At 35.6% G+C, this 23,301-nt stretch overlaps 4 protein-coding genes across 5 annotated transcripts; 3 read left to right on the top strand and 1 right to left on the bottom strand.

The window, feature by feature from the left end:
• Nucleotides 1-2,882: 2,882 nt before the first annotated feature.
• Nucleotides 2,883-10,489, top strand: LOC113495864. Its single transcript, XM_026874860.1, has 9 exons — nucleotides 2,883-3,013; nucleotides 3,704-3,880; nucleotides 4,380-4,494; nucleotides 4,813-4,898; nucleotides 8,725-8,805; nucleotides 9,158-9,334; nucleotides 9,629-9,743; nucleotides 10,108-10,193; nucleotides 10,389-10,489. The coding sequence occupies exons 1-9, from the start codon at nucleotides 2,954-2,956 to the stop codon at nucleotides 10,398-10,400; spliced, it is 909 nt and encodes a 302-aa protein (XP_026730661.1). The 5' UTR covers nucleotides 2,883-2,953; the 3' UTR covers nucleotides 10,401-10,489.
• A 1,300-nt stretch (nucleotides 10,490-11,789) lies between these two features.
• Nucleotides 11,790-13,838, top strand: LOC113495853. Its single transcript, XM_026874847.1, has 5 exons — nucleotides 11,790-11,937; nucleotides 12,242-12,373; nucleotides 12,759-12,873; nucleotides 13,388-13,466; nucleotides 13,755-13,838. The coding sequence occupies exons 1-5, from the start codon at nucleotides 11,878-11,880 to the stop codon at nucleotides 13,804-13,806; spliced, it is 438 nt and encodes a 145-aa protein (XP_026730648.1). The 5' UTR covers nucleotides 11,790-11,877; the 3' UTR covers nucleotides 13,807-13,838.
• A 2,201-nt stretch (nucleotides 13,839-16,039) lies between these two features.
• LOC113495856 lies at nucleotides 16,040-18,054 on the top strand. Its single transcript, XM_026874852.1, has 5 exons — nucleotides 16,040-16,212; nucleotides 16,754-16,927; nucleotides 17,150-17,264; nucleotides 17,582-17,699; nucleotides 17,927-18,054. Exons 1-4 carry the CDS (start codon nucleotides 16,153-16,155, stop codon nucleotides 17,689-17,691), a joined length of 459 nt encoding a protein of 152 aa, XP_026730653.1. The 5' UTR covers nucleotides 16,040-16,152; the 3' UTR covers nucleotides 17,692-17,699; nucleotides 17,927-18,054.
• A 200-nt stretch (nucleotides 18,055-18,254) lies between these two features.
• On the bottom strand, nucleotides 18,255-23,140 carry LOC113495854 (general odorant-binding protein 28a-like). 2 transcript variants are annotated; one of them, XM_026874850.1, is made up of 5 exons: nucleotides 22,686-23,134; nucleotides 22,272-22,448; nucleotides 21,825-21,939; nucleotides 18,671-18,756; nucleotides 18,255-18,488 (listed from the first exon to the last, which is right to left on the bottom strand). In XM_026874850.1, the coding sequence occupies exons 1-5, from the start codon at nucleotides 22,749-22,751 to the stop codon at nucleotides 18,471-18,473; spliced, it is 462 nt and encodes a 153-aa protein (XP_026730651.1). In that variant the 5' UTR covers nucleotides 22,752-23,134; the 3' UTR covers nucleotides 18,255-18,470. The 2 variants fall into 2 exon arrangements, with proteins under 2 accessions (XP_026730651.1, XP_026730650.1); XM_026874849.1 differs by lacking the exons at nucleotides 18,255-18,488; nucleotides 18,671-18,756 and adding an exon at nucleotides 21,576-21,712 and having other exon boundaries at nucleotides 22,272-23,140.
• Between the last annotated feature and the right edge of the window lie 161 nt (nucleotides 23,141-23,301).

Raw genomic sequence — 23,301 nt, 5'->3', positions numbered from 1 at the left:
GTAATAGCTAGCCTGTTCAATGTCTCACATATGATGTGTAATAAACTTCCACAGTTAGTTATTTTGAAAGGTGAATAATATGTTTTTTTACTGATCGCTCAGCGTTGCGAGTCGGCCTGCACTTGACTATTGTTGAGAAGATATAAACTCTAAAAAGTATATATTGTAAAAAAAGTATATTGATATAAACTTACAAAATCTCGATATCGAGATTTTCCCAAAAATTTCGCAAAAGATATATTTATTAATATCTCTATAGCAACGAGAGAAGGCAAGTAAGCCGGCGCGTAACACAACCATAGCGCGATTCAGACGTCCACATACAGCGCCATCTGTTGAGGGGAGACTACTTGACGACCATTCGCTAAACTATTCGGGACGTTTATCAAACTTTAAAGATTACATAGAGTATTACTTGTTTAGTACTTGTTTTATTAGGATGAAATGAAATGAAATTATTTATTCTGCAAATAGGATATTATATCACTTTTACATGTCTTTTTTGAGAAATATGGAGCCGACATTTCCTAGCTGACTACCCTAAGAAGAACTGTCGAAACAAACTCAGGGGTCGCAGTCTCTTTTAAGGTCCAAACAATTTTAAAATTCAAGTTAAGTGTATAAACTAATGCAGAGTATTTCAATAAATTGATAATATACCTGTGCATGCATGAGGTTTATACGTACAAAAAAAATATATTGAGAACGATTAAAAAAAAATAACGCAAATGAGTTGCATATTATTCAATTAAATAATAATAATTGTATGAAATTTATTAGGATAATTCCAATTATAATTATTATGTAATTGTACAGTGCGAGGCAACCGTAGAATCATGGTATGGTCCATGCACTGACTTATTGGTCAGAATATTATTTTAGTGTCATTTATCCATGTATTTTTAAATTTGATGTTAGGTATATACTTATTGCTTAATTATGTTAATTATGGATATGATCTTGGCTGGTTGTAATAAATGATGTAATAATAATAAACTCTTAATAGACTATAAGAAATTGTAAAGTCCAGCTTTGTAATTATTATAGCTAGCAATGATAATTGAGTTACGATTCTGAAACTGGTTAAACAAGTTAGATAGAAATACAGTTGCTAATGACTATTTCTCGTACTTTACACTTTGTAACTCAGATATCATTTATAAACAATGCGATTGTGTATGTGTCTGACGATGCTAAGTCACAGTTTCTCTAAAAATTGAGCTCTTCTTTATCGATGAATGGTAGGTGATTCTGGACAATTCCATTGTAATGTGACAATCAAAAAATGATTCTCAGTAAGTTTTAAAGTTAAAGGTTTTTTTCTTTTAAAAAACCTTTCTCCGGTCTCTAAAAGTTGTTGCATATTAACAGGTCACAGCAAATGTGCAAGCAAAAATTTGTCTCGCATTAAATTTAGGACCGTAACAATCGTTCTTTACCTTGATTTTTGTATTAAATATTTGTTTTTACAGCAGTTCATACATTATCAGTGAAAATTTTATCAGTATAGCTATCACGATTCAGTCTGTTGCTAGAGAGACAGACAGATAGCGGTATCTCAGTAGTGTTCAGTTTTTGACCTTTGATTACTGAACCCCAAGAAAATGCTCTGTGTTCTCAATAAAATATAAGTGGATAATTTAATAAATTTAAACTATAAAGGGGGATTACTTATCCGATAAGTGGTGAGGGCAAAAGTCATAATCTTTGGACTGTAGTCGAGCATTTTTCATTATCCTTATTCGAAGTAGGAATTGTGCACATTATATTTTAACTACTAAAAATTCCCCGACACTACAATTACCTAAATTTGTACACGGTCCATGATCATATTTAATGGCCAAAGATAGATCTAAAGTACCAAAATGTGACAAATTGGCTCTAACAATTTATTAGGGGCTTGTCTAGTTTGTTTATTTTTTGATACGGTATAGTTTATATTGAAAATGTATGGTAAACAGAATCGCTGGTTAACTCCGATCAAAATACCTGTGAAGCGGAATTAATTATGATGGTTTTACCACATCACTTAACTACAAAATTCTCATTGCTACTTTTAGGATTCATTAAAAAACGCAACAAAATATTTTTATATGCAATAGGATATTTGACAAAAAAATCTGTTTAGTCCGTCAGACAGATTCCCAAAAAACATTGAATGCATATTTTATCTCGTAATCCAAAAGTGAAGGATATACAGTGATTTCAAATCTCGTGTGATGTAACTTACTAGTACGCGTTTTAAAAGCTAGTGATGTTTTTAGCTCCAACTAGTGTTTTTTTTCTTCCTTATTTTTTAATGACGTGAGAAAATGAAAAATACCTAGGATTTTGTTTTTGTAAATCTGTCTGACGTACTAAACAGATTTATATTATTATGTTTAGTCAGATACTCGTTGTATTACTTCGTGTATCATAACTTCAAGTAAATGGAATGGTAAAATGTGGTAATAAATGAACCTGCTGAAGTCGTGGAAAATGTTGCGACGTTAACATCTGACATTAAGGGTATTCCAATTATACAAAAGATGAAATCTGGGATTATTTTGGGATCACATTTTTCGCAAAAACTATTAAAAGTTAAGAATAAAAATCGTAATTTAAAATAATCATTAATATTATTAGATCGTCTCTTATTCTCATGATTTATCCAACAAAAACAAAGTTTCAGTCGTCTAGCACCGTTTTTATACCAACGTACAAAGATTACAGTTAAAAAAAGCAAATATTTCAGGAAATACGCTTCGAGATCGAATCAGTCAAAAGACAAAGGCTTTTAGCTAAGTTTTTGCGCTAAACGGAACCTTGGTGAGATATCATTATAATTATCTCACGTTCAATTACCTACATACCGGCTGAAGTTTTATATAAATAGGCGGTTAGCCAACACTGTGTCATACCTAGTGTGAGCTTCGAAGGATCAGTTGTGTAAACACAAGGAAGTAACAACAAAATGTCTAAGTTCACTTGTTTGGTTTTGTGTGCCGTGGCTGTGAGCCTGAGCAGTGTCTATGTAAGTACACTCATTAATTTATAGTAGTATATGGAAATCTCATCTTGAATATCTTGAAATATCAATCTCTAATTGGTAGATCACGAACGGATTTGTGTGTCACTTGTTCGATTCGAAATGATCAGTGCGATAGGTCTAGTTTTTAATGTACAGCCAGTTACTTATGATCATGTATAGAGTTGACACATGTCACGTAGATTTTATGCTTCTTTTGGGAAAACCCACCTTCTTTGGAAAGGAATTAGGTTGTATCAGACTGTTACTGTCTCAACCTAATCATCATTCATCATCTCTTGTGTTCAGGTTATCCTTGGCAATATATAACGGACAAGAAAAATTTTAGCGCTTGCCGAGAGACGTTTACATCATCATGCTAGATTTACTCTGTTGTCGTCAGCTTTCACTCTAAATGGAAAAAACTAAATACCAGTGTTTTGCAAAGAGCGACTGCTCATCTGACCTTCTCAACCCAGTTATCAAGGCCACATGATACCCCTTAGTAGAATTGGTTGGCAGACTTAGACGAAAAACGCTTTATTAGATAAACAATCTGAAATACAAATTCTATTTAGTGTTTATTTCGGTGGAAATAACAATATGGGAAATTTCTGGGAAAAACCATCGTTGTATCAAAATTCGATGCAATCTCCATACAACTCGAATATTTTTAGTGTATTTTCCATTTTGCAGGCCAAAGTAACTGATGAGGAGAAGGCGGCGATTCGGGCTGCCATAGCCCCTCTTATTGCTGAATGTTCTGAGCAGCATGGAGTTAGCGAGGATGACATTAAGGCCGCAAAGGAATCGCACAATGCTGACAACTTGAACCCTTGCTTCATGGGATGTTTCTTCAAGAAATCCGGAATCGTAAGTACCTAAATATCATCATTCTATTTTATGATCTTTGTTCGTTTGTAGGTATTAACTTAAGCCCAAAAGAATATGAGATAAAGAAAAAAACTAGGAAGTTATTCAATAGTAGTATGGTTTTTGTATTGCCTTATTATGTCCTTTTTATGATTGTCTCGCACTTTCTTACACTGAAAAATGGACATGCCAACAGATAAACAATAATAGTTACATCATTATAATTGGCGTGAGAAACAATTATCTGTGTAAGAACACAAACATAGCACTATAAATCAGGATGCCTTTAAACAAGTTATTGCAAGACAAACAATTACAGAAATTTTCTATATTGTCCGCGAGAAAAAATAACAGTTTGAAAATTAACTTCAAATGAATATTCTTGTTGCAATAATAATGTTTAAATATTACCAGTTTCCTCGCTACTGCCGGGAACCGACCTCAGTGTTCATGTAAATAAGAATTTTAGCATTTATTAATATATTTTTGTTTTCAACAGTTTGATGCCGAAGGCAAATTGGACCTGGAATCAGGCATGACCAAGCTCCAGAAATACGTGAAGGATCCGGCAGCCATCAGTAAATTCGAAGAAGTTGGCAAGCAATGCGCTTCAGGTAAGCACTCTTCAGCTGAAATGACTCATAAGTGGTAATATTTTGGATGTATTGCTCCGAAAATATTGTTTGCGTTGTGATTTTCTTTCGGCGAGTAAAAAACGAAGTAATAAAATAGGGTAAAATACTCTCGATCGCCAAAAAGAAAAACATAAAGAAATGTTATTTCTAAGCGACGATTTTTTACTCAACTACGCTGTTGCTCGGTTATGCGATGTTAAATAGCCTGGGCCTTCCCTTACTATTACGATACACGAAATCGAAATGTTAACTGTTCGTTAAAAATATTAAATTAATACTTTCTTCTTGTTGTTTCAGTGAACGACCAGGCTGTGAGCGACGGTGACGCTGGCTGCGAGAGGGCGAAACTGCTTGTGGCTTGCGCTTTGGAGCACAAAGCTGATGTAATGTTTTTAATAGTTTATTTAAAATATATAAAATCCGGCCTTTTTTGCTCCGTAAATCAATTTATCAAAATATGTTAGTTCGGGTATAAGTAGTCAGTTTCAGTAGTCATTGAATCTTCTTCTATAATTTACCAAATTTATTAACATCACCTGTCAGCTTCAAGAATCTCTGGAGAAGTTTAAAAACAACAAACTTTGTCCATATTTTAAAACGCATCACGACTGCAATAATATTTACTCAGTCACTACTTGGTTTGAAAGGCTTTAATCGCCATTTATCTTTTGATTCGCCGGGACCCTTAGGATTTAAAAGCAGATGATATAACGACTAAATTAATAATGTTATTTTTCTTTCAGATCCCCATCTAAATAATGGATTGATGACAGTGAATTGAATAAAACATGCCCAGTGCAGTATTAGAATATAGAAGAATGAATTACTGTTGTTTTTATTTTATTTGATGCAATAAATGATGTTTTTATAAGCTTTTGTTTTTACTTAAGTAATGAGCATATCAAAATAGTCGATGACGAACTATTTTTGTTAACTTTTACTGATAGGATTCTACAAATATATATGTGGGTCTCAATTGTTAATAAGATGAATTTAAAAAGTATTTATCATGACTTAACTAAGCATGGTCTTGGTCTTGAATTCGCTAAAAAATATACTTTGAAATTAACCTGGCTAGTAAGATACAGTCGTTAGTCATGAGGCGTAAAGTTGGTTTTATGGTGTTGAAACTGAACGATGTTTGGACTTCCTATTATATGAATAGGTTAAATCGACAAACAATTGAATGATGTCATTGACAAATGTACCAAATTCAGTTTTGAATTGTTACGTTGAAGGTTTTTTGAGAGGTTTGTAAAAGTAAAACTAACTAAAAATAAACATACAACAATATATTCGCCTCTATTTTAATGTAGGTAGTGACATGCATCTAAGCTCAGTACTGGATTAGTATTTAAGGAGGGTTCTTATAAGTAGGTAAGAATGGAACTCGACTCCGCTTGAAATTTTCAGAGATTATGGTGTTTTTGCCGACAGAAATAAAAAGGTCGAGAATGAGCAACGGCTGATATGGTCCTAATATTTGTAATCTAAACGATTTGTTTATTTTTAAATGGACCTGATCTGCTATAAATTGTGTTCCTTCTTTTGGACTGAAACGAAATATTTCATTTTTTCAACAAGTACAGATCAGAACAGTACAAAGCCTTGTAGTATGTATATACATAGGTAGGTACGGTATGAGAAAAAAGGTCATAATCTTTTTAGTACCTATTCCTTATTTGCATTGTTGGTTATCATGTGGGATATAATCAAAAGCTAGATATTAATTTTTTGAAGACCTGTTAATTTTTTTATCGTTGTGTTTATTTGCACGTTTTTCTTTTGCCTTATCGAAGAAAGAGGATCGAACTCATACCCGCTACTACCAGGTGAGTAGGTAATTCGAAAACAATTATAGAAACGCGTTGCAAGACAACCAACCTAATTACTTACTTAATTGCTTTGAAAATCATGCAAAAAACGCGTCATATTATTTTATTTTGTTGTGATGAGCATATTTCGTATTCAATTTTTTCCTTGTTCTATTATTATCTGACATAAAAACAACGCTAATTATTATGAAATGAAAAGCGTTATTCTTAAGATGCTTTATGTAATGGTTTTTGATAATGGTTTCTGACACAACTATTATTCAAAGTAAGTATATCTGATGTGTTTGGTGTAATAAAAGTTACAAGAACAAAAGAGAGAATAATAAGTAAGAGAATACAAAGATGACACAGATTGGATTGATGATAAATTTTGTTTTCGTGATTTTAAACACTGTTACAATGTAGCAATGCCTTTTTTTGAAGGACTGTTGATCTCTCCTTTTCCTGGCATGCAAAGTGTAGGATGTCCTCTAGCCCAATGAACAGATGACCTAGAAATGCAGATGGCTCGGACTGGATGCGGAAGGCGGGAGCCCGGATGTTTTTTTTTATTGTACAATTGGTCTTGCTTGCTAGATACATAACGAAGTTAATAAATGTACAATCCACGGCGTTTCCACATATAATTACTTTAAAATGTATAGTTAAACCTATTTGAATCTTAAAACGAGTAAATTCTTAAATCTATGTGTTTACAAAGTTGTTGAGGGGCTTAAGTGTTGTGGGGCAACTTGAGGGACGCCTATCATGTCAAGTATTGATAGTTTGTAAAGCTATTTATTTTGAATATTAAAATATAACACTCTTAAAGCCAATATTTTAAATTTCATAATTTTTAAGGCTTCTTAAGGTAAGGCTAACTTAAAAGTCGTTTTAAACGACGCGAGAAAGCATGCAAGTAGAGGTAGGTACATTGACGTCGGGGCTGCGGAAGAATTTGGACTCCAGCGGCCCCGCGTGCCCAAGTGCGAGGAGACGCACCGGGGGTTTTTTAGCCGGTAAAAGTCCGGCACACCCCTCCGCCTCTCCCCGGGCGAAGGAAGTCCATGAGGATTTCCCCCCGCAATAAAAAAAAAGTTACATTGTCGTCAATGTTCAGTCTCTTCAGATGCTGTTGTTGTATCACTCCGCAATGTATTACAATTTGTACGAAATTTATCGCATCCTTTTATAAGTTTTTATAGTTATAAATTATAATTACTAGCACAATTCCATTATACCTACTTCACATTTGATGAGATTAGTATATAAAGTTTAAAAATAAAAAAAAACTACTACTTATAATTGTTTCGTATAATAAATATACATATATTACGTCTTTCTATTAATAGGTCTAAGATATAAATAGGACTTTTCAAGGTCAAATGAATGCTAGTCACGTGTTTTTTTCCTAAAATAAAGTAGTTATAATATGCTTGAAGGAAATTGTTGATTTTATTTTCAGAAACCCTTGTCAACTAGACAAAGTGATGACACGTTTTTATATTACTACTGCGCAAGGAAATAATTAACTCTTGTGAATAGCAATAGAGATAGTTTTAAAAATACGCCAAAAACAAGCTTACACACAAAGGGTTAAAGTTCATTTGCTTGAACACCCTAATCTCAGTAACTACTGGTCCGATTTGAAATAATCTTTCAGTATTAGATAATCCATATATTGAGGAAGGCTATAGGTTCGCCGTGGAACGATTGATAGGAGCAGAACAGAAAATAAATATGACTTACTTTGACCTTTTGTAAGATAAATGATGAACTTTACGATTCTAATGTTTTGACCTTTGAAAAATCTTGTAAATCCTTAACAAAATAAATGTGTTAATTTTAACAAGTATTCAACTTTGTTGCTTTTTGCTTTATTTAACTCCAGTGTGAGATATTGCTGTTAAAGTTAAAATAACTCCTAAGCAAATAATAATCATAGGTTGTAGCGCGGTAGCTAATTTTTAATGTATTGAAATTATTCATTACTCGTTTACACTTCAACAAAACAAAAGATTTTAAAAATTGCTGCCTTTTCCAGATGAAAGCCGCGGGCAACAGCTAGTAAGTACTAATATAATAAAAAATGCCTAAAAATATCAAGATAAGTCGTAACAGGGCATGAGACTATGTATTTGATATCTATTTAATTTGCTTAGCCTAAAACAATGAAATTTGACGAATCATCGTAACAAGATTAGGTATATACAAAGAGCATCCTGGCAGCAAAAAAACCGCTGTTTGTTCATTTTTTACAGTGTTGCACGAAACCTTGGTTACGGGTTTTGATAATTACCTCTTTAATTACTTGCCGTGCGTAGATTGATATAAATAGGTGCCAGGTTTAGACTTTGCCATACCTAGTGTGAGCTTCGAAGGATCAGTTGTGTAAACACAAGGAAGTAACAACAACATGTCTAAGTTCACTTGTTTGGTTTTGTGTGCCGTGGCTGTGAGCCTGAGCAGTGTCTACGTAAGGATTGTTATATTTCAGCTTTATATTTTTTTCATATACAGTCTGTCAATTTAATCCTTGTATTGACGGCTTTATTCTCGTCTATATCACGTGCACAGAGGTGTCATTGTTAATGACGTCCGTGTGTTAGTTGATTTTATTTGATTAGGTTTTTTGCAAACATAAAATAAGGAACATTTGTGTGAACAAATGGCTTTATTTATTCTTTAAATCTTGGCATCTACTGAAAATGTTTGCTTGTACAACTTAAGAAGCCTCCTCCCTTTATCTCGCTACTCCTTTGCACACAAAAATGACTGAAAAATATTATAAGTGTTCTATTTTCAACCTTATTATATTTTATTCACAGGCGAAAATCAGTGACGAAGAGAAGGCAGCTATCCATGAGGCCGTACTGCCAATTCTAACAGAATGCTCACAAGCGTTCGGAGTTAGTGAAGCTGACATCAAGACGGCGAAGGAAGACAGAAGTACTGATAACTTGAACTCTTGCTTCATTGGGTGCTTCTTTAAGAAAATGGGTGTGGTAAGTTACTGCATTCTTCAAGTTTTTTTACCGTCATCAGTCCGTTTGTCAATAATCTTGAGCAAGTTAAATGTGACCTGGTCCCGTCCAGGTCAACCGTCTATTGTTTTACCCCTTGTTAGATTAACCATGAGTTAAAGTCCTTTCCGTTACTTTGTTTTATTTTAAGCTTGTCTTTTTTTAATTTATGACAAATCTCATGATTAACACTGTCCCTTGTTAACAATGACCTAAGAAAATCCAAAATAGACAAATTGAATGATGTATATTAACCTACATAATTATCTGTTACAGTTAGACGCGGAAGGTAAATACAACGTCGATCAAGGATTGAGCAATCTCAGCAAATACATCAAGAGTGACGAAAACAGAGCTGCATTGGAAGAAGTTGCAAAGGAGTGTGCTACTGGTTAGTATTACTTGTACCAATTTGAATTGTATAGCTCTGAGCATCTCCTGATACCAGCCCGAACACCAGCATCAATTAGTTACAACTACCTAACGAGCCCACTTTGTGCGTGAATCGTCTGTTAGATAGAACTTCGGTCCGACTGAGGTCGGCTGTCGACTATGTCATCATCATCTTGTTAATAATTGGAAAGTGAAATCAAATTTCTTCCGTCACAGGATAAACGTCTCAAAGATGTTATCGAAATAATGATATGGCGGAAGCACGGATATAGGATGATTTTTTTATATTTCATAAGTTTTTCGTTTTAAGTTAATAAAATTGTAAAAAAGTAAAATTAAACTACATTTTGGTTTTGTTTCAGTTAACGACGAAGCAGTGAGTGACGGCGCCGCTGGGTGTGAGAGAGCACAACACCTCGTAGCTTGCGCTTTAGCGCACAAAGCCGAGGTAAATCTGCTTCTATTTTGTCTAAATATTTTTCAAACAATATAAAACTTGCTGGTGACAAAGTATGATCAACTTTTCAAATTTTGCGCTATCTGATAAATCGTATCCAAAACGGCGTTATTTTCGTTTGATTAAAATATCATGAAAACTTGAAGCAAATTGTGTAATTATAATTTATTGTTATTTTGTTTTCAGATCCCTCTTTAAGTGTGCAACGAGTGTTCCAAAAATTAAAAATAAACCTTTTTGTTTACTAGTATTTAGTTAATGCAATAAATAATATATTTAACCATTAATTTGTTTTTTTTTTAATCTTTCAAAAGGTGTTTTAATGTTAAATTATACGCAAAGAATTTATGAATTAACGCATTGGGATTAGACCAAAAGTAAAATATTAACAACGCCTTCAGTCAAACTAATGACCTCAGATTACGATTTTTTTTTCTAATTGACCAAAAGGCAACCATTTAGCACAGGGAATTCATCTCACCGATCGATAGTAGCTACTATCCGAGGTCAGATTAACTTCTGAAATAACACTACCAACTCTGTAATAGTAGAACTCTGTAGTAGGTAGGTACTACGAATGTCTTTAATAAAAACCAAACGTCAAACATGTGAGGATTCAAAAGGCTTACTTCACAATTATAAAAAGATTATTACTCTTCCTGAAATAACACATATTTTTTAACGACTTCCGCAGAAATAAATGTTATCTTTGTGTGTGTAAATCACGTGCACAATGACATCTAGACTCAGAACGAACGCGGGGATCGAACCCGCGACACGACGCGCACAGTGGGTTTGGTGACCTCAACCACTCTGCTATTCGTGCAGTCTAAAAGTGTATTAGCATAAAATGTGAGTCAATGTCGTTAATAGTAGATACGAATTCTTAAACCACTCTCTCCTTTTGAATAACACATCCATAAATTCTACTGAAGATAATCAAAACATGTATAATCATAACTTTGGTTTTATCTGTTTATGTACCTAGTCTATGTATTTATTTGTGACCTAGTTTCACGTGTCTTATTTCTTAGGTTAGAGAGTCGTGGAAGGATTTTGGGAACGCATTCACCCTGCTGTGGGACACAGTGGGCTAGACAAAAATATAATGACTTACCCAGAATGAGATATTTTTTTTGATAATTTTTTAGAGACGGTCAACCCTTCTGTGCCAAAAAAGCTGTCATATCGAGTAATGTGAATGCTAATGATTCAAATCCACTAAGAGGAATCATTTCAAGAATTTGATCTGACCGTTATACGTTCTTGCATCGACTAACAACTATTTGGTGCTACTGCCTAGGGATGTCAAGCAGGTGCCGCGGGATCGCTTGCCTGGTCTGCGCGACTTCAGTGAAATAATGATATATATACAAAAATGCACTAAGATAAGGACGTCATTCGCTGGATTAAATAAAGAATAAGTTTCAAGGATCAATGGTGGGAACCATCATCTACTTAACAATGCACGACATTTTATTTATGATCGAAAAAAGTAATATTTTATAATGGTTATCCATCATTTTGGCTATAAAGTTTTGGTGGCATGCCTTGGGAATAGCAGAATTTTGTTTCAGATTTAGTTACTATAAAAACTGCACGCATTTTTGACATTCATATTAAACGTTATCTGAACTCTGAAAGTATGGTTGTGTAAAGCATAAGAAAATACAAAATGTTCAAATTTACTTGTTTACTATTGTGTTCTGTGGTTGCGAGCCTTAGCGGTGTGTCGGTAAGTTCTTCAAAAGACCTTAAAAACGGAAACTTATTACTGCGGCACCGCTGTCAGTTTGTCTGTGTCTGATAAAAGGCGCACTTGACTAGTTATTTATAACAGTTAGGTCTTAGAAACTACTACCCTTTAGAAGTCATTTTCTAATCAGTAAGAAAAATAATGCTATACATATTTTAGGTAATTTTAAGGTTTAGGAGTCTCTCGCTGGCAACAACGTCACGCGTTATCTTAGATCTCAACTTAGGAGATAATTATTTATAAAGATAATTATTTATAATCATACATTTAAATTGTTTTACAGGCAACTATTAGTGACAAGGATAAGGAAGTTATTCGTGAGGCGGTTGGTCCCTTTATTAAGGAATGTTCACAAGGACACGACGATGAGACTGGTTCTTGCTTTGTTGGTTGTTTCTTCAACAAAATGGGGATTGTAAGTATCTTTAGACAAAGTAGAAAACCCTAGTTGTAATTTAAAGTTGACCGAGCTGAGGTTAAGAGAGCATCACCTATAGTGATAACTGAAATTGAAGCAACTGTTTTCCTAATGTCAAGTCATATTACCTATCGACCAAAATCAAAAAGTTTCTTACTATAAGAGAGCCTTTTTAAGCACTGTTGTAACAATAGTCACTCTCGATGCGCGATTACAAAATGTAATTCAAGGCGAAGATACCGTAACCAAACTTTACCAAACATAACTACGAGTATTATAACAAATGCAAAATAAAAACATCCAGTCACAGAAAAGATCGAATAATTTTAGTACAATTAAAGAAATACTGTAAAATGAATCAAAAATATTTGTTCTGTAACAGGTAGATGCAAGTGGTGTTTACAATGTGGATGTCGCACTAACGACTATTAACGCACATTTGAAGACTTCCAGCAACCTCAGTAGATTTGAAGAAATTTCAAAAATATGCAAACATGGTATGTATTTTTCTAATAAAGGACAATTATTTGCATATTGTGTTAATTTTTTGGTTCTAGGTTTCATATTTAAATATTTATTAGCTCCCGTCATACCTATTTCTTAGTGATTGGTTTCAATACGCCGCATTGTTTAATAGCTTACCTCCTCTTGAAGAAAAAACGTAGGAGAGCTACACACAGCGCATCGCCTTACATATGATAGAGCGCTGTCTCGTTTCCAAATTTTCTTCTTTTGCCCTATGAGAAATCATCAAATGACTCCTCCTATTTTGGAATAAGGGTGGGTCTCAAACTTTTACTGATCAAAACCCATCCATTTACCTTCTTTTGACTTTTGTGTACCAGAGCAATAGAAACACTTTCGCACAATCTCGCTGGCGTAGCACTCATCGGCCCTATTAAGCGTACTGAGCTTGCTAACATCTAATTTTCTTGTGTATATCATCTTCTTGTGCAGCGCAGTTCAAATTATTGTTAAAATTTACTGATACTTTTGTTTTGTTAATTTTAGTCAATGGAAAATCAGTGAGTAAGGGAAATGAAGTATGTGAAAGAGCGCAGTTGGTGTTAGCTTGCGCTTTGGAACATAAGTATGTATAAATTGTTACATATTTTTTTTATTTTTTTTTATTATTTACTTTAAGATATTAACTAACTCTTTATGAGGTTTTACTTATAAATATGATTTCTAAGGCCCGTCAAAGCCCTAAGGGCAATTAAAACTCTGACACCAGATTGTATATCTACTTTTCGGAAAGAAGGAACTGAAAAAAAAAACAGAAGTAGGCGTAAAGCATGTTGAATTTGCCCACCAGTGGGACCAAAAAGAAATATTTTGTGAGTTACGATAACAATGTTTCTTATTGACTTTTTTCCAGATCCATTGCCACGCAGTATAAATTTATGAGTGAAATCGTATTCTCAACTTAAAACAATTAATTTAGAATAAATAAAAGTTTTAATATTTTTGTTTAATTTACTAAAACTTAGCCTTTTCTCAATGTTGCTTAAAGTATTGCAAACTATCGTAAACAATAATTATTTTACTATAGAAATAGAAAACATTTATGTTCCTTTGGTATTAAAAGTATCATCAATTGTTAAATGTAGGTGTTTTTAATACTGTACAGGAACATTTTAGATCATTATTATTTAGATTTAAGTTGCATATACCTTTATAAGTACCAAAAAATATTGAACTAGGTTCGAGGGAATAAGTGATTTAAAATTTATGGGAATCATCGTACTAAAAGATCTACAATTTCATATAATAAGTTCTATATACCTAGATACGTAGGTATGCACGTAAATATAGACTAAATACCTTTATCTCGGTTGGAATCTATACTTACTATAAAATTAACGCCACGAGATATTGGATTAGCTAGAAGACGTATCATAATAATAGTTACTATAATTAATACGATGAAGTTTTATCTGATTGTGGTTAAGTGTAATTCATATTGATTACGATGCAGTAGTGCTATTGTTACGGATAAAAAAATAAAAAGCAAATAAATAGCAATTAATATTTACGAGTGCTTAGACAATTGTCTCCTCATAAGTCGGAGATGGATAACAAGTAGTTGGTAAATCTGAGTTCATGAAACCTCTATAGTTACTGTTTGTGTCGGTACTGGCATATTGGCAAATGTCAAACGGGATATTTAATTAATTATGAGTTTGTTTAAAAGTTCAAGATGTCATGAGACTTATTCAGTATTACAAAGTAATATTTTGACACGTGATTAGCGAACTTGATGTATATACCTCATATACCTAGAGGGAATGGAAAAAATGTATTTATCAATTAATAAATTGTAATGAAGTTTGTTTGTTGAGTTGAGTGAGTTTGTTTCGGCGTTTATTGCCCAGCCTATACGCTTAGCAAGTGGTGAATTCTATATATTTTGGCACTTGTTTGTAACGTTGATCCTAACTACTATGTTAATTGACTGGCTTGTTGGTCTAGTGGTTAGTGACCCTGACTGCTATACTAGAGGTCGTGGGTTCGATTCCCACCCAGGACAAATGTTTGTGTGATGAGCACGATCTTTAGTTCTGTGTCTGGGTGTAATTTATCTATAATATGTATATATTTAGAACTATATAAGTATGTTTATAGGTTGTCTATTACTCATAACACAAGCTCTGCTTAATTTGAGACTAGATGGCGTTGTATAAATGTTGTCCAATATATATATATTACATTATATATCAATTAAATTGAAATAAGAAATCAGTTAACTACCTTCAGTTCCTAATTTATTACATTGTATGTAATTATATTACTGATCCAATGTGAATCATATTCACAATCAGGGCAGAAGCAAGCTTATAAAAGAAATGACTAATATTTCAGTTATCTAGTGAACAATTGACAATTATTGCCTGTGATTAAGAAAAACTCTTAAAGTTAGTCGTTGGATAGAATATTTATATTTATTACAACATTGCATCACTTTTAAAACATGTTTTCAATAACAGTTTATATTATATTTGTAAATTACCGTTTCTGGCACCAAACTTGGACACTTACGAAAAGTTTCCTTTATCCGATTGTTTTGGGTCTTTTTTGTCCTGAAATTACCCCCGATTATGATTTCATTATAGGGGTTTACTGTTATTTAGTTCACTACTACTAACTACTTCTAACTTTATGTTGTCCTTCATGCCAATCAAAGACTAAAAGTTTATAGTTACATGACATTCTAAAAATACTTAGATATCTTTAAAAAATAAATCGTAACGACCTCAGTTATTTCAGAGCTCTTAGTATGAACAAATTAGTCGATTCCAGCAACTGCAATTTGAACAAACAATAGGAAACTCCTTGTGGAATAATTTGTAGAATTAAATAATAACTAAGAAGGTTAATTCAAAGATGACATTAAAAGTTGTTGATTAACCTGTATTTTTTCAGGAATAACATTGATGTTTGACCAGTGATGGTCAAAAATATGTATGTGGAAGCTTCTGCCTTGAAGTTGTGCGGCACAACCTGATTCATGATTGATGATTTTGTCCAAGACATTGTGAACCTTCTGCACTTACTCACATTGTGTCCAGTAATCGCTAGTCAAAAGCAAAAGTGCTTTTTTGTTATATTTCGTAACATTGACAAGTGTTTTGGTGGGATATTATGATAATTGCCTCACTTTAAAACGACTTTAGCGACAATATTTTGATGTATAAAAAGGCTGGCAAGTTTCATCTTGGCACATTATTTCAGAATTGTGAAGAAGCATCAGTGTAAAGCCAAAGATATTCAGCAAGATGTCGAAGTTCACTTGTTTATTTCTGTGTATTGTGGCTGCAAGTCTAACTAAGGTTTCTGTAAGTGTCATCTGCAATATTTCTGGACCTAACATATATGACGCTTTGAGTTTCTAAGAAGTTATATTACATCATAATCCAGTATTTCGCCTTGTGGTTTAATGCATGGATTAAAATTGGTGTGCAAAAGGGTGGAGGTTCAATACCCCAGTGATGTGGCTTTTCAACGTTATTATAATGCAGTCAAGATAATTTTGATCAACTTTTTAAAGCTGGCAATATGAATGTACAAGGGTTTGCTACAGAAAGTTTCCAATTCCGATAGATGAACTCACCCTTACCTTGAAAACTAATCTTGTAAAATAAATTCGATTTCGTTGTTGCCGATTAGGCTGATGTTTTACATGTCACGTAGGTATACATGAAGCTGATTTGATTCTGAAATGAGATGTTATGAGGTGCTGAAAGGTAGCCATTCAAGCTCCCCGATAAAACGACTATTAGATATTGATTAAAGATATAATCCTTTACTTTTTCGTTTACAAACTACTAAGTAGTAAGACAGGTGAAAAGTTTCCATGGGTTAAATAATATTCCACAGGCCATTACTGACGAAGAAAAGGCTGCTATACGGGCATTAATGCAGCCTATCATTGCCGAGTGTTCTGAGGAGCACGATGTCAGCGAAGGAGACATAGAGACTGCCAAGGAAACTGCTAACGCTGACGCCATCAAACCTTGCTTCTTGGGATGCATTCTGAAGAAGACCAACGTTGTAAGTGTACTTTGAACCTTATTGGTAGCTTAATTAAGGTTCTTTTTCATTAATCAGATAAATATGAATTACTACGCACTGTCCTTTGGTGTACGAATAACTTTGAAGAGAAATAAGAGTCAGAACAATGATCTCTTTCATAAACAAATGATGCTGTTCACTAGATTCTAGCTTTAATAAATTTATGCAGTTCCATAAGATTGATTTTTATTTTCAATTCAGATAGATGACAATGGTAAATACGATGTGGAAACGAGCATTGAACAAATGAAGAAGTTGATTAAGAGTGAGGAGGATATAGAAAAACTTGAAAAGATTGGAAAAGAGTGCTCTGCAGGTATTAATTTTAATTATTTTTCCTGTAGGTATTAATATCTACTTCAGTGAGACGTCAGTCAACTTATTCAATGAGGCTGTAACATGAATTGTGTAATAGAAACGTCGTTGCACAAGTCTTAGTGGCCCTGTGTACACTAAGCTTCAAAAGTCTTCAAAAGGAGCCTTCAACGATCCTTATGAACATCTTTAAACTTGCATAGCGATATTTACTTGGGAACTAAAACTAACTTTTTTCGACATTTCACTTGCTATCTGCATTGAGTTAGGGGGTAATTCCAGAAAGCCAGTTAAGGTTTCACTATTAACTTTTTTCAGTAAACGACAAAGAAGTCAGTGATGGCGAGGAAGGCTGCGAGAGAGCCAAGCTTCTGATCGCATGCTATTTCGAACACAAATCTGAAGTACCAGATTTCGCGGAATTGTAACATTTCAGGTAAATTTTATAACAGTTAGTGAATAACTCCTTTCTCTCTGAAAATTAACGAAATTTTTTAGAAATCCCTAAATTCACCATTTAAAATTGTTTTACTAAATTGTCTTAAATTTGATTTCATGAAAATTTGATAAGGTCCTGTAATGAAGGTGTGATTCTGGAGTTCACATCATGTAAAATCGTGGCTGAAACGACCCTTGTTTTACTTAAAATGATTTTTTTTTCAGATCCCCGTTTAACTGGAGTTTCTACGCAAAGATGCAACGGATTTTTTGAGCACCCAAATGAGGCACGTTTCTGATGTTAATTTTATTAAGTTTATAAGAGATATATAAATAAAGCAATTATCGTTAAATGTTCTCTTTTATCATTCCCTTTTTTTCCTTGATTTCCATGAGTACGGAAACCTTTGTACCTACTTCTACCTTTTGTGTACCATTGCCGCCGGCCCAAATACGCCATGTGTAATGAGCATACATCATTTACTTACTTCTACTATATTTCTAGTTCAGGAAATGGTGTATTAAAATCCAATGTATGAGACATTGGATGATAATGAAAGTCTTACGAATAGGAATCCTAATATGATAAAGGTTAAAATATAGAACTCGTGAATGCAGTAATATTTTTTTAATTCACTCAAGTAAATCATAAAAGTTGGAACAAAACATCTTAAAACAACAAAATATTATTAATATTAATTAAACAAAAAATATCAACGTTGGATAGGAATTGGTGAAGGAAATTCCAAAAAAAATAGATGCGCGCGGATTAGATGTCGAAACCAAACTGTGAACAAAAGAGAAACATGATAAATTAATTTAATTAATAAGTATCCCTTTTGCTAGGCCTGATGGATATTTCTATTGTGCAATTTTTTTTATCCACGTACTTCTTTTTTTGTTTTGCTAGAAGCCCTCTTCTGAAACAAAGCCTTTTTATTCTTTAATTTAAATAATTATTTCATTTACCTGTGATGCGTTCTCCATCATGCAAGTGTACGCCATAATGGCGCGGTCGCAACCCTTTTCGGCATCGCTCACTGCTTCATTGTTGACTGGAAGTGAAATGTTATTAAGCAATATTTTAAAACTACCTTAATTAAATAGGCTATTCTATCAAAACATGGACTTTCTATTTCCATAGTATGCTAAGGAAATAGGAGTCAATCAATCAATCAATCAATCAGCCAATCATAGTCCACTGCTGGACATAGGCCTCTCCCAATTTACGCCACAACACCCGGTCCTCCGCCTTCCGCATCCAGTCCCCACCAGCGACCTTTCTCAGGTCATCGGTCCACCTGGCGGGCGGGCGTCCTACCTTACGGTTGCCGAGCCGCGGTCTCCACTCTAGGACTCGTCTGCTCCAACGGCTATCGGTCCTTCGACAGACATGGCCAGCCCATTGCCACTTCAGCAAGCTAATTCTACGAGCTATGTCGGTTACCTTGGTTCTTTGTCGGATGACCTCATTTCGAATTTTATCCTTCAAAGAGACTCCGAGCATAGCTCGCTCCATAGCCCGCTGTGCAACTTTAAATTTGTGGACTAGTCCAACCGTTAATGTCCACGTTTCGGCACCGTAAGTCATAACAGGTAGGACGCACTGGTTGTATGCTTTCGTCTTCAGGCATTGCGGTATAGGCGAAGAAAAGACTCGACGAAGTTTGCTAAACGCTGCCCAGCCCAACTGAATTCTCCGATCAATTTCCCGCTCGAAGTTGTTTCTACCAAGCTTAATGACCTGCCCTAGGTAGATATACTCTTGAACAACTTCGAGCAACGATCCTTCGACATATATCGGTCTCGGCCTGACATGTTCATTGAACATGATCTTGGTTTTATCCAAGTTCATGCCAAGACCGACCAGTCGTGAAGCTTCATTTAGGCCATGCAGCATCTCGCTTAGCTGGTCCAGCGACTCTGCTACTATGACGATGTCATCGGCAAATCGAAGGTGCGAGATGTGCTCACCGTTCACATTTATACCCCGTCCAGTCCAATCCAGAGTTTTGAAGACATCCTCGAGCGCGTTGGTGAACAGCTTTGGGGATATAACATCCCCCTGTCTCACCCCCCGACGCAGCTCGATCGGATTCGTCTTACGGTCATGGAGCTGGACAGTCATGGTGGCGGTGTCATATAAGCATCTCAGCACCTCGATGTAGCGCCAGTCAATACGACATCGTTGCAGGGCATCCAGAACCGCCCAAGTTTCGATGGAGTCGAAGGCTTTCTCGTAGTCCACAAAGGCCAAACACAGCGGCTGATTGTACTCTTTGGTTTTCTGCACAATCTGCCGAACAGTATGGATGTGGTCTACGGTGCTAAAGCCTTTTCGAAACCCAGCTTGTTCTGGTGGCTGGAACTCGTCGAGTCTTGTAGCGAGGCGGTTAGTGACTACTCTCGAGAACAACTTGTAAATGTGGCTCAGGAGTGAGATAGGTCTGTAATTCTTCAGCAAGGTTTTGTCTCCTTTCTTGAAGAACAGAACCACCGCACTCCCACTCCACGCTTGTGGTGTTAAGCCTTGGTGGATGACGGAATTAAAGAGACTCGCTAGCTCTTTCAGGACTGTGGTCCCACCAGCCTTTGTCCGTGTGGTGACGGACCTAAAGAATACGAAGGTCACCACCCCATCTCATCCCGCGGGTGTCGTAAAAGGCGACTAAGGGAAAATTGAGCAGAGCCAATAATCACTGCTTAGAGAAGGAAAACTCGAGACCAAACCCTATGCCAACCCGTCTGGCCAGCGTGGCATGAGTAGGCCGAAACCTCTTATGGAGCCACACCTCACAGAACGGCCCCCAGTTCCCGGTAGTCCCGCTATTCCCAGCCAAGGTAGCGGTCGCGGTAACGGCGGGACAGGGGGTGCTAAGAATCTCCGGGCTACGGGAGGCTACCACCACCTCAAAAAACTGACCCTGGCAACGTATAACGGACGAAGTCTACGGCTGGACCAACACCTCACCGAACTCGAAGTAGAATTAGGTCGCATAAAATGGCACATTTTGGGGTTATCTGAAGTCCGAAGACAGGGGGAGGACACGATAACCCTTGATTCAGGTGACCTGTTCTACTACCGAGAAGGTGATAGGCCCTCCCAGGGTGGTGTCGGTTTCTTGGTCAACAAGTGTCTCAGAAGCAGCGTTGTGGAAATCAGTAGTGTGTCGACAAGGGTAGCGTATCTCTTATTGAAAATCACTGACAGGAAGTTCCTGAAGGTGGTGCAGGTATATGCGCCGACCTCGACATACTCTGATGAGATAGTCGAAACCATGTACGAAGACATAGCGAAGGCACTACATGGTACCAGGAAGGCTCACTACAACGTTGTTATGGGAGATTTTAATGCCAAGGTGGGAGTACAAGAACGCGGCGAAACGATAATCGGACCTAACGGCGTGGGGCGCCGAAATCACAGGGGCCAAATGTTGGTAAACTTTCTAGAGTCCCAGGGGCTCTTCTTAATGAATTCCTTCTTTAAGAAGAAGCCTCACAGAAAGTGGACATGGCGAAGCCCCGATAATGTGACGAGGAACGAGATAGATTTCATCATCACGGACAAGCGGCATATATTTAGAGACGTCTCGGTGATCAATAGGTTTAATACCGGTAGTGATCATAGACTCGTCCGAGGCTCTCTAAATATCAACCTTAAGGCTGAAAGAGTTAGGATGATGAGACCTACTCTCCGACCCACGCTGCCCCAAATAGCTTTGGGTTCCGATAAGTTTCAGTTGGAACTCCAAAATCGTTTCGCACTGCTGGAAACTACGGACAATGTTGACGAAAAAACCGACACAGTGGTTAAAACGCTACAGAGTGTGTCTCGAAGGTTGTTCCCCGGAAAACGCGGAAATAGGGAGGAGTCAATGACTACTAACATTTGTCGGAAACCCGATTATGCACATACTTTAAGTTCATGAAGTAGGAATTTCGCCATTGAGGAAGCGGGACGACGCCTTACACTTCGTACATCGACGACACACTTCCAAAACGCCGACAAATCTGTTTTGAAAGCCTACAGTAAGTGCACCAATCTATTTTGATGTAAAAATTAAAGGTACTACTCTGTGAAGGGCTGTAACTGAATCCAAGGCTTTCCTTTTTTGGAACTTACTGTGAGAGCAGGAGTGTAGGTAGTCTTCAACCATTTTCAGTTCATCAGGATCAGGGAAGATGTTTTTGGCTAGTTCGAGAGCAGACTCTTTTTGCAGCATACCATTCGCATCCATCTGAAATAGACCACACATCATATTAGAGAACAGATTCAACGTTGTCTTGTCTATACTCCTTTTATATCTTTGAACTTCTTGTACGGCATCATCACACATTTAGAAATTACACTGTACTGGACAATAAAGCTGATAGCTACAAAAAAACAATCGAAGCTACCAAAACGCTTAATAGTAAAGATGAAGAAGAAAGAAAGAGACGTAGATAACTCTTTTCCAGAACTCTTATAGTGGTGTTGGTCTGATTTACATAAATTTACAATGATTGTCTTAGACATAAAATATATTTTAATATCTAAAAATGTACCAAATAAATAATACAAAATACTTACGAATCCAATATTCTTCATCAAGCAAGCTAAGAAGCACGGGGCATTTTCGCCTGAAGGTTTCTGACGTGCTCTAAGACTTTCAATATCCTTTGCGCCGATAGGATTGTCCTTGACGCAAATTTTGCCAACAGCTTCAAAGTGAGCGTGGATTTGCGCCATCTGCTCAGCTGTCAGTGCCTAAAGGTAAGATGATAGAAATAAGCAAAACAGATCAAGTTTTCGCTCAGTTGTCAGTGTATTTGCATTTAAAATTGCTTATTTATCAAATGTTGTTGCAGCAAAGTATATTATAATCTCGCAACGGTAACTGCTATGGGTACTGATTACACAAAAATATTAAATACTTTTATATTTTCCATTTATTTCATGAAATTCTAAAGCTATTTTTTATTAGCCATGTTTAAATGTACTTACATTCGTTAAGTAGGGGGTCAAAGCACAGAAATATAAACAACACACGAACACCGATGTTTTCAACATTTTGATTCAGGGTACTCCAAGTCCAAGTGTTTCGAATATGAGTGCCAAAGGCTTATTGTTATCTTTTGGAAATCTCCGAACTTATATACAAATACAGTAATACTAATGAGATAGTCTACTGTGTTATTACATTTCATAACATTGAATTAAGGATGTCATTCACAAATTAATAAGTAGGCCCCTCAATGGAGAATGATTCAGCATTCCGAAATTGTTGACAAAATTCTGAAGTTAACACAATTATTGGTTGATAACGTTTGAGGAAAATGCATTACTTATTTATCATTTACATGTATTTTTAGCTGAACCGGTGAACTTCGTTCTGTTGCTGGTTTGTGTTCGAAACCATCCAAGGCGCCACTTGGCGCTATTGTATGCTATTAGCATACAATCAAATTCATTAACAACGGCCCAGCCGCTATGGAGAAGCTCAGCGACATACATACGTACAACTAAATTAGTTTTATAAGATGACGATTCAAAACTTGGACTTCAATTTTATACCTACCTACCTACCTGCAAAATGTGGTTGTGATTTTGCAGCGAACTT

This window comes from Trichoplusia ni, chromosome 7 (assembly GCF_003590095.1).
Source record: "Trichoplusia ni isolate ovarian cell line Hi5 chromosome 7, tn1, whole genome shotgun sequence".
NCBI lineage: Eukaryota > Metazoa > Arthropoda > Insecta > Lepidoptera > Noctuidae > Trichoplusia > Trichoplusia ni.
The sequence above is the reverse complement of the archived record's forward strand: the minus strand, read 5'-3'. Positions and strand labels throughout refer to the sequence as shown.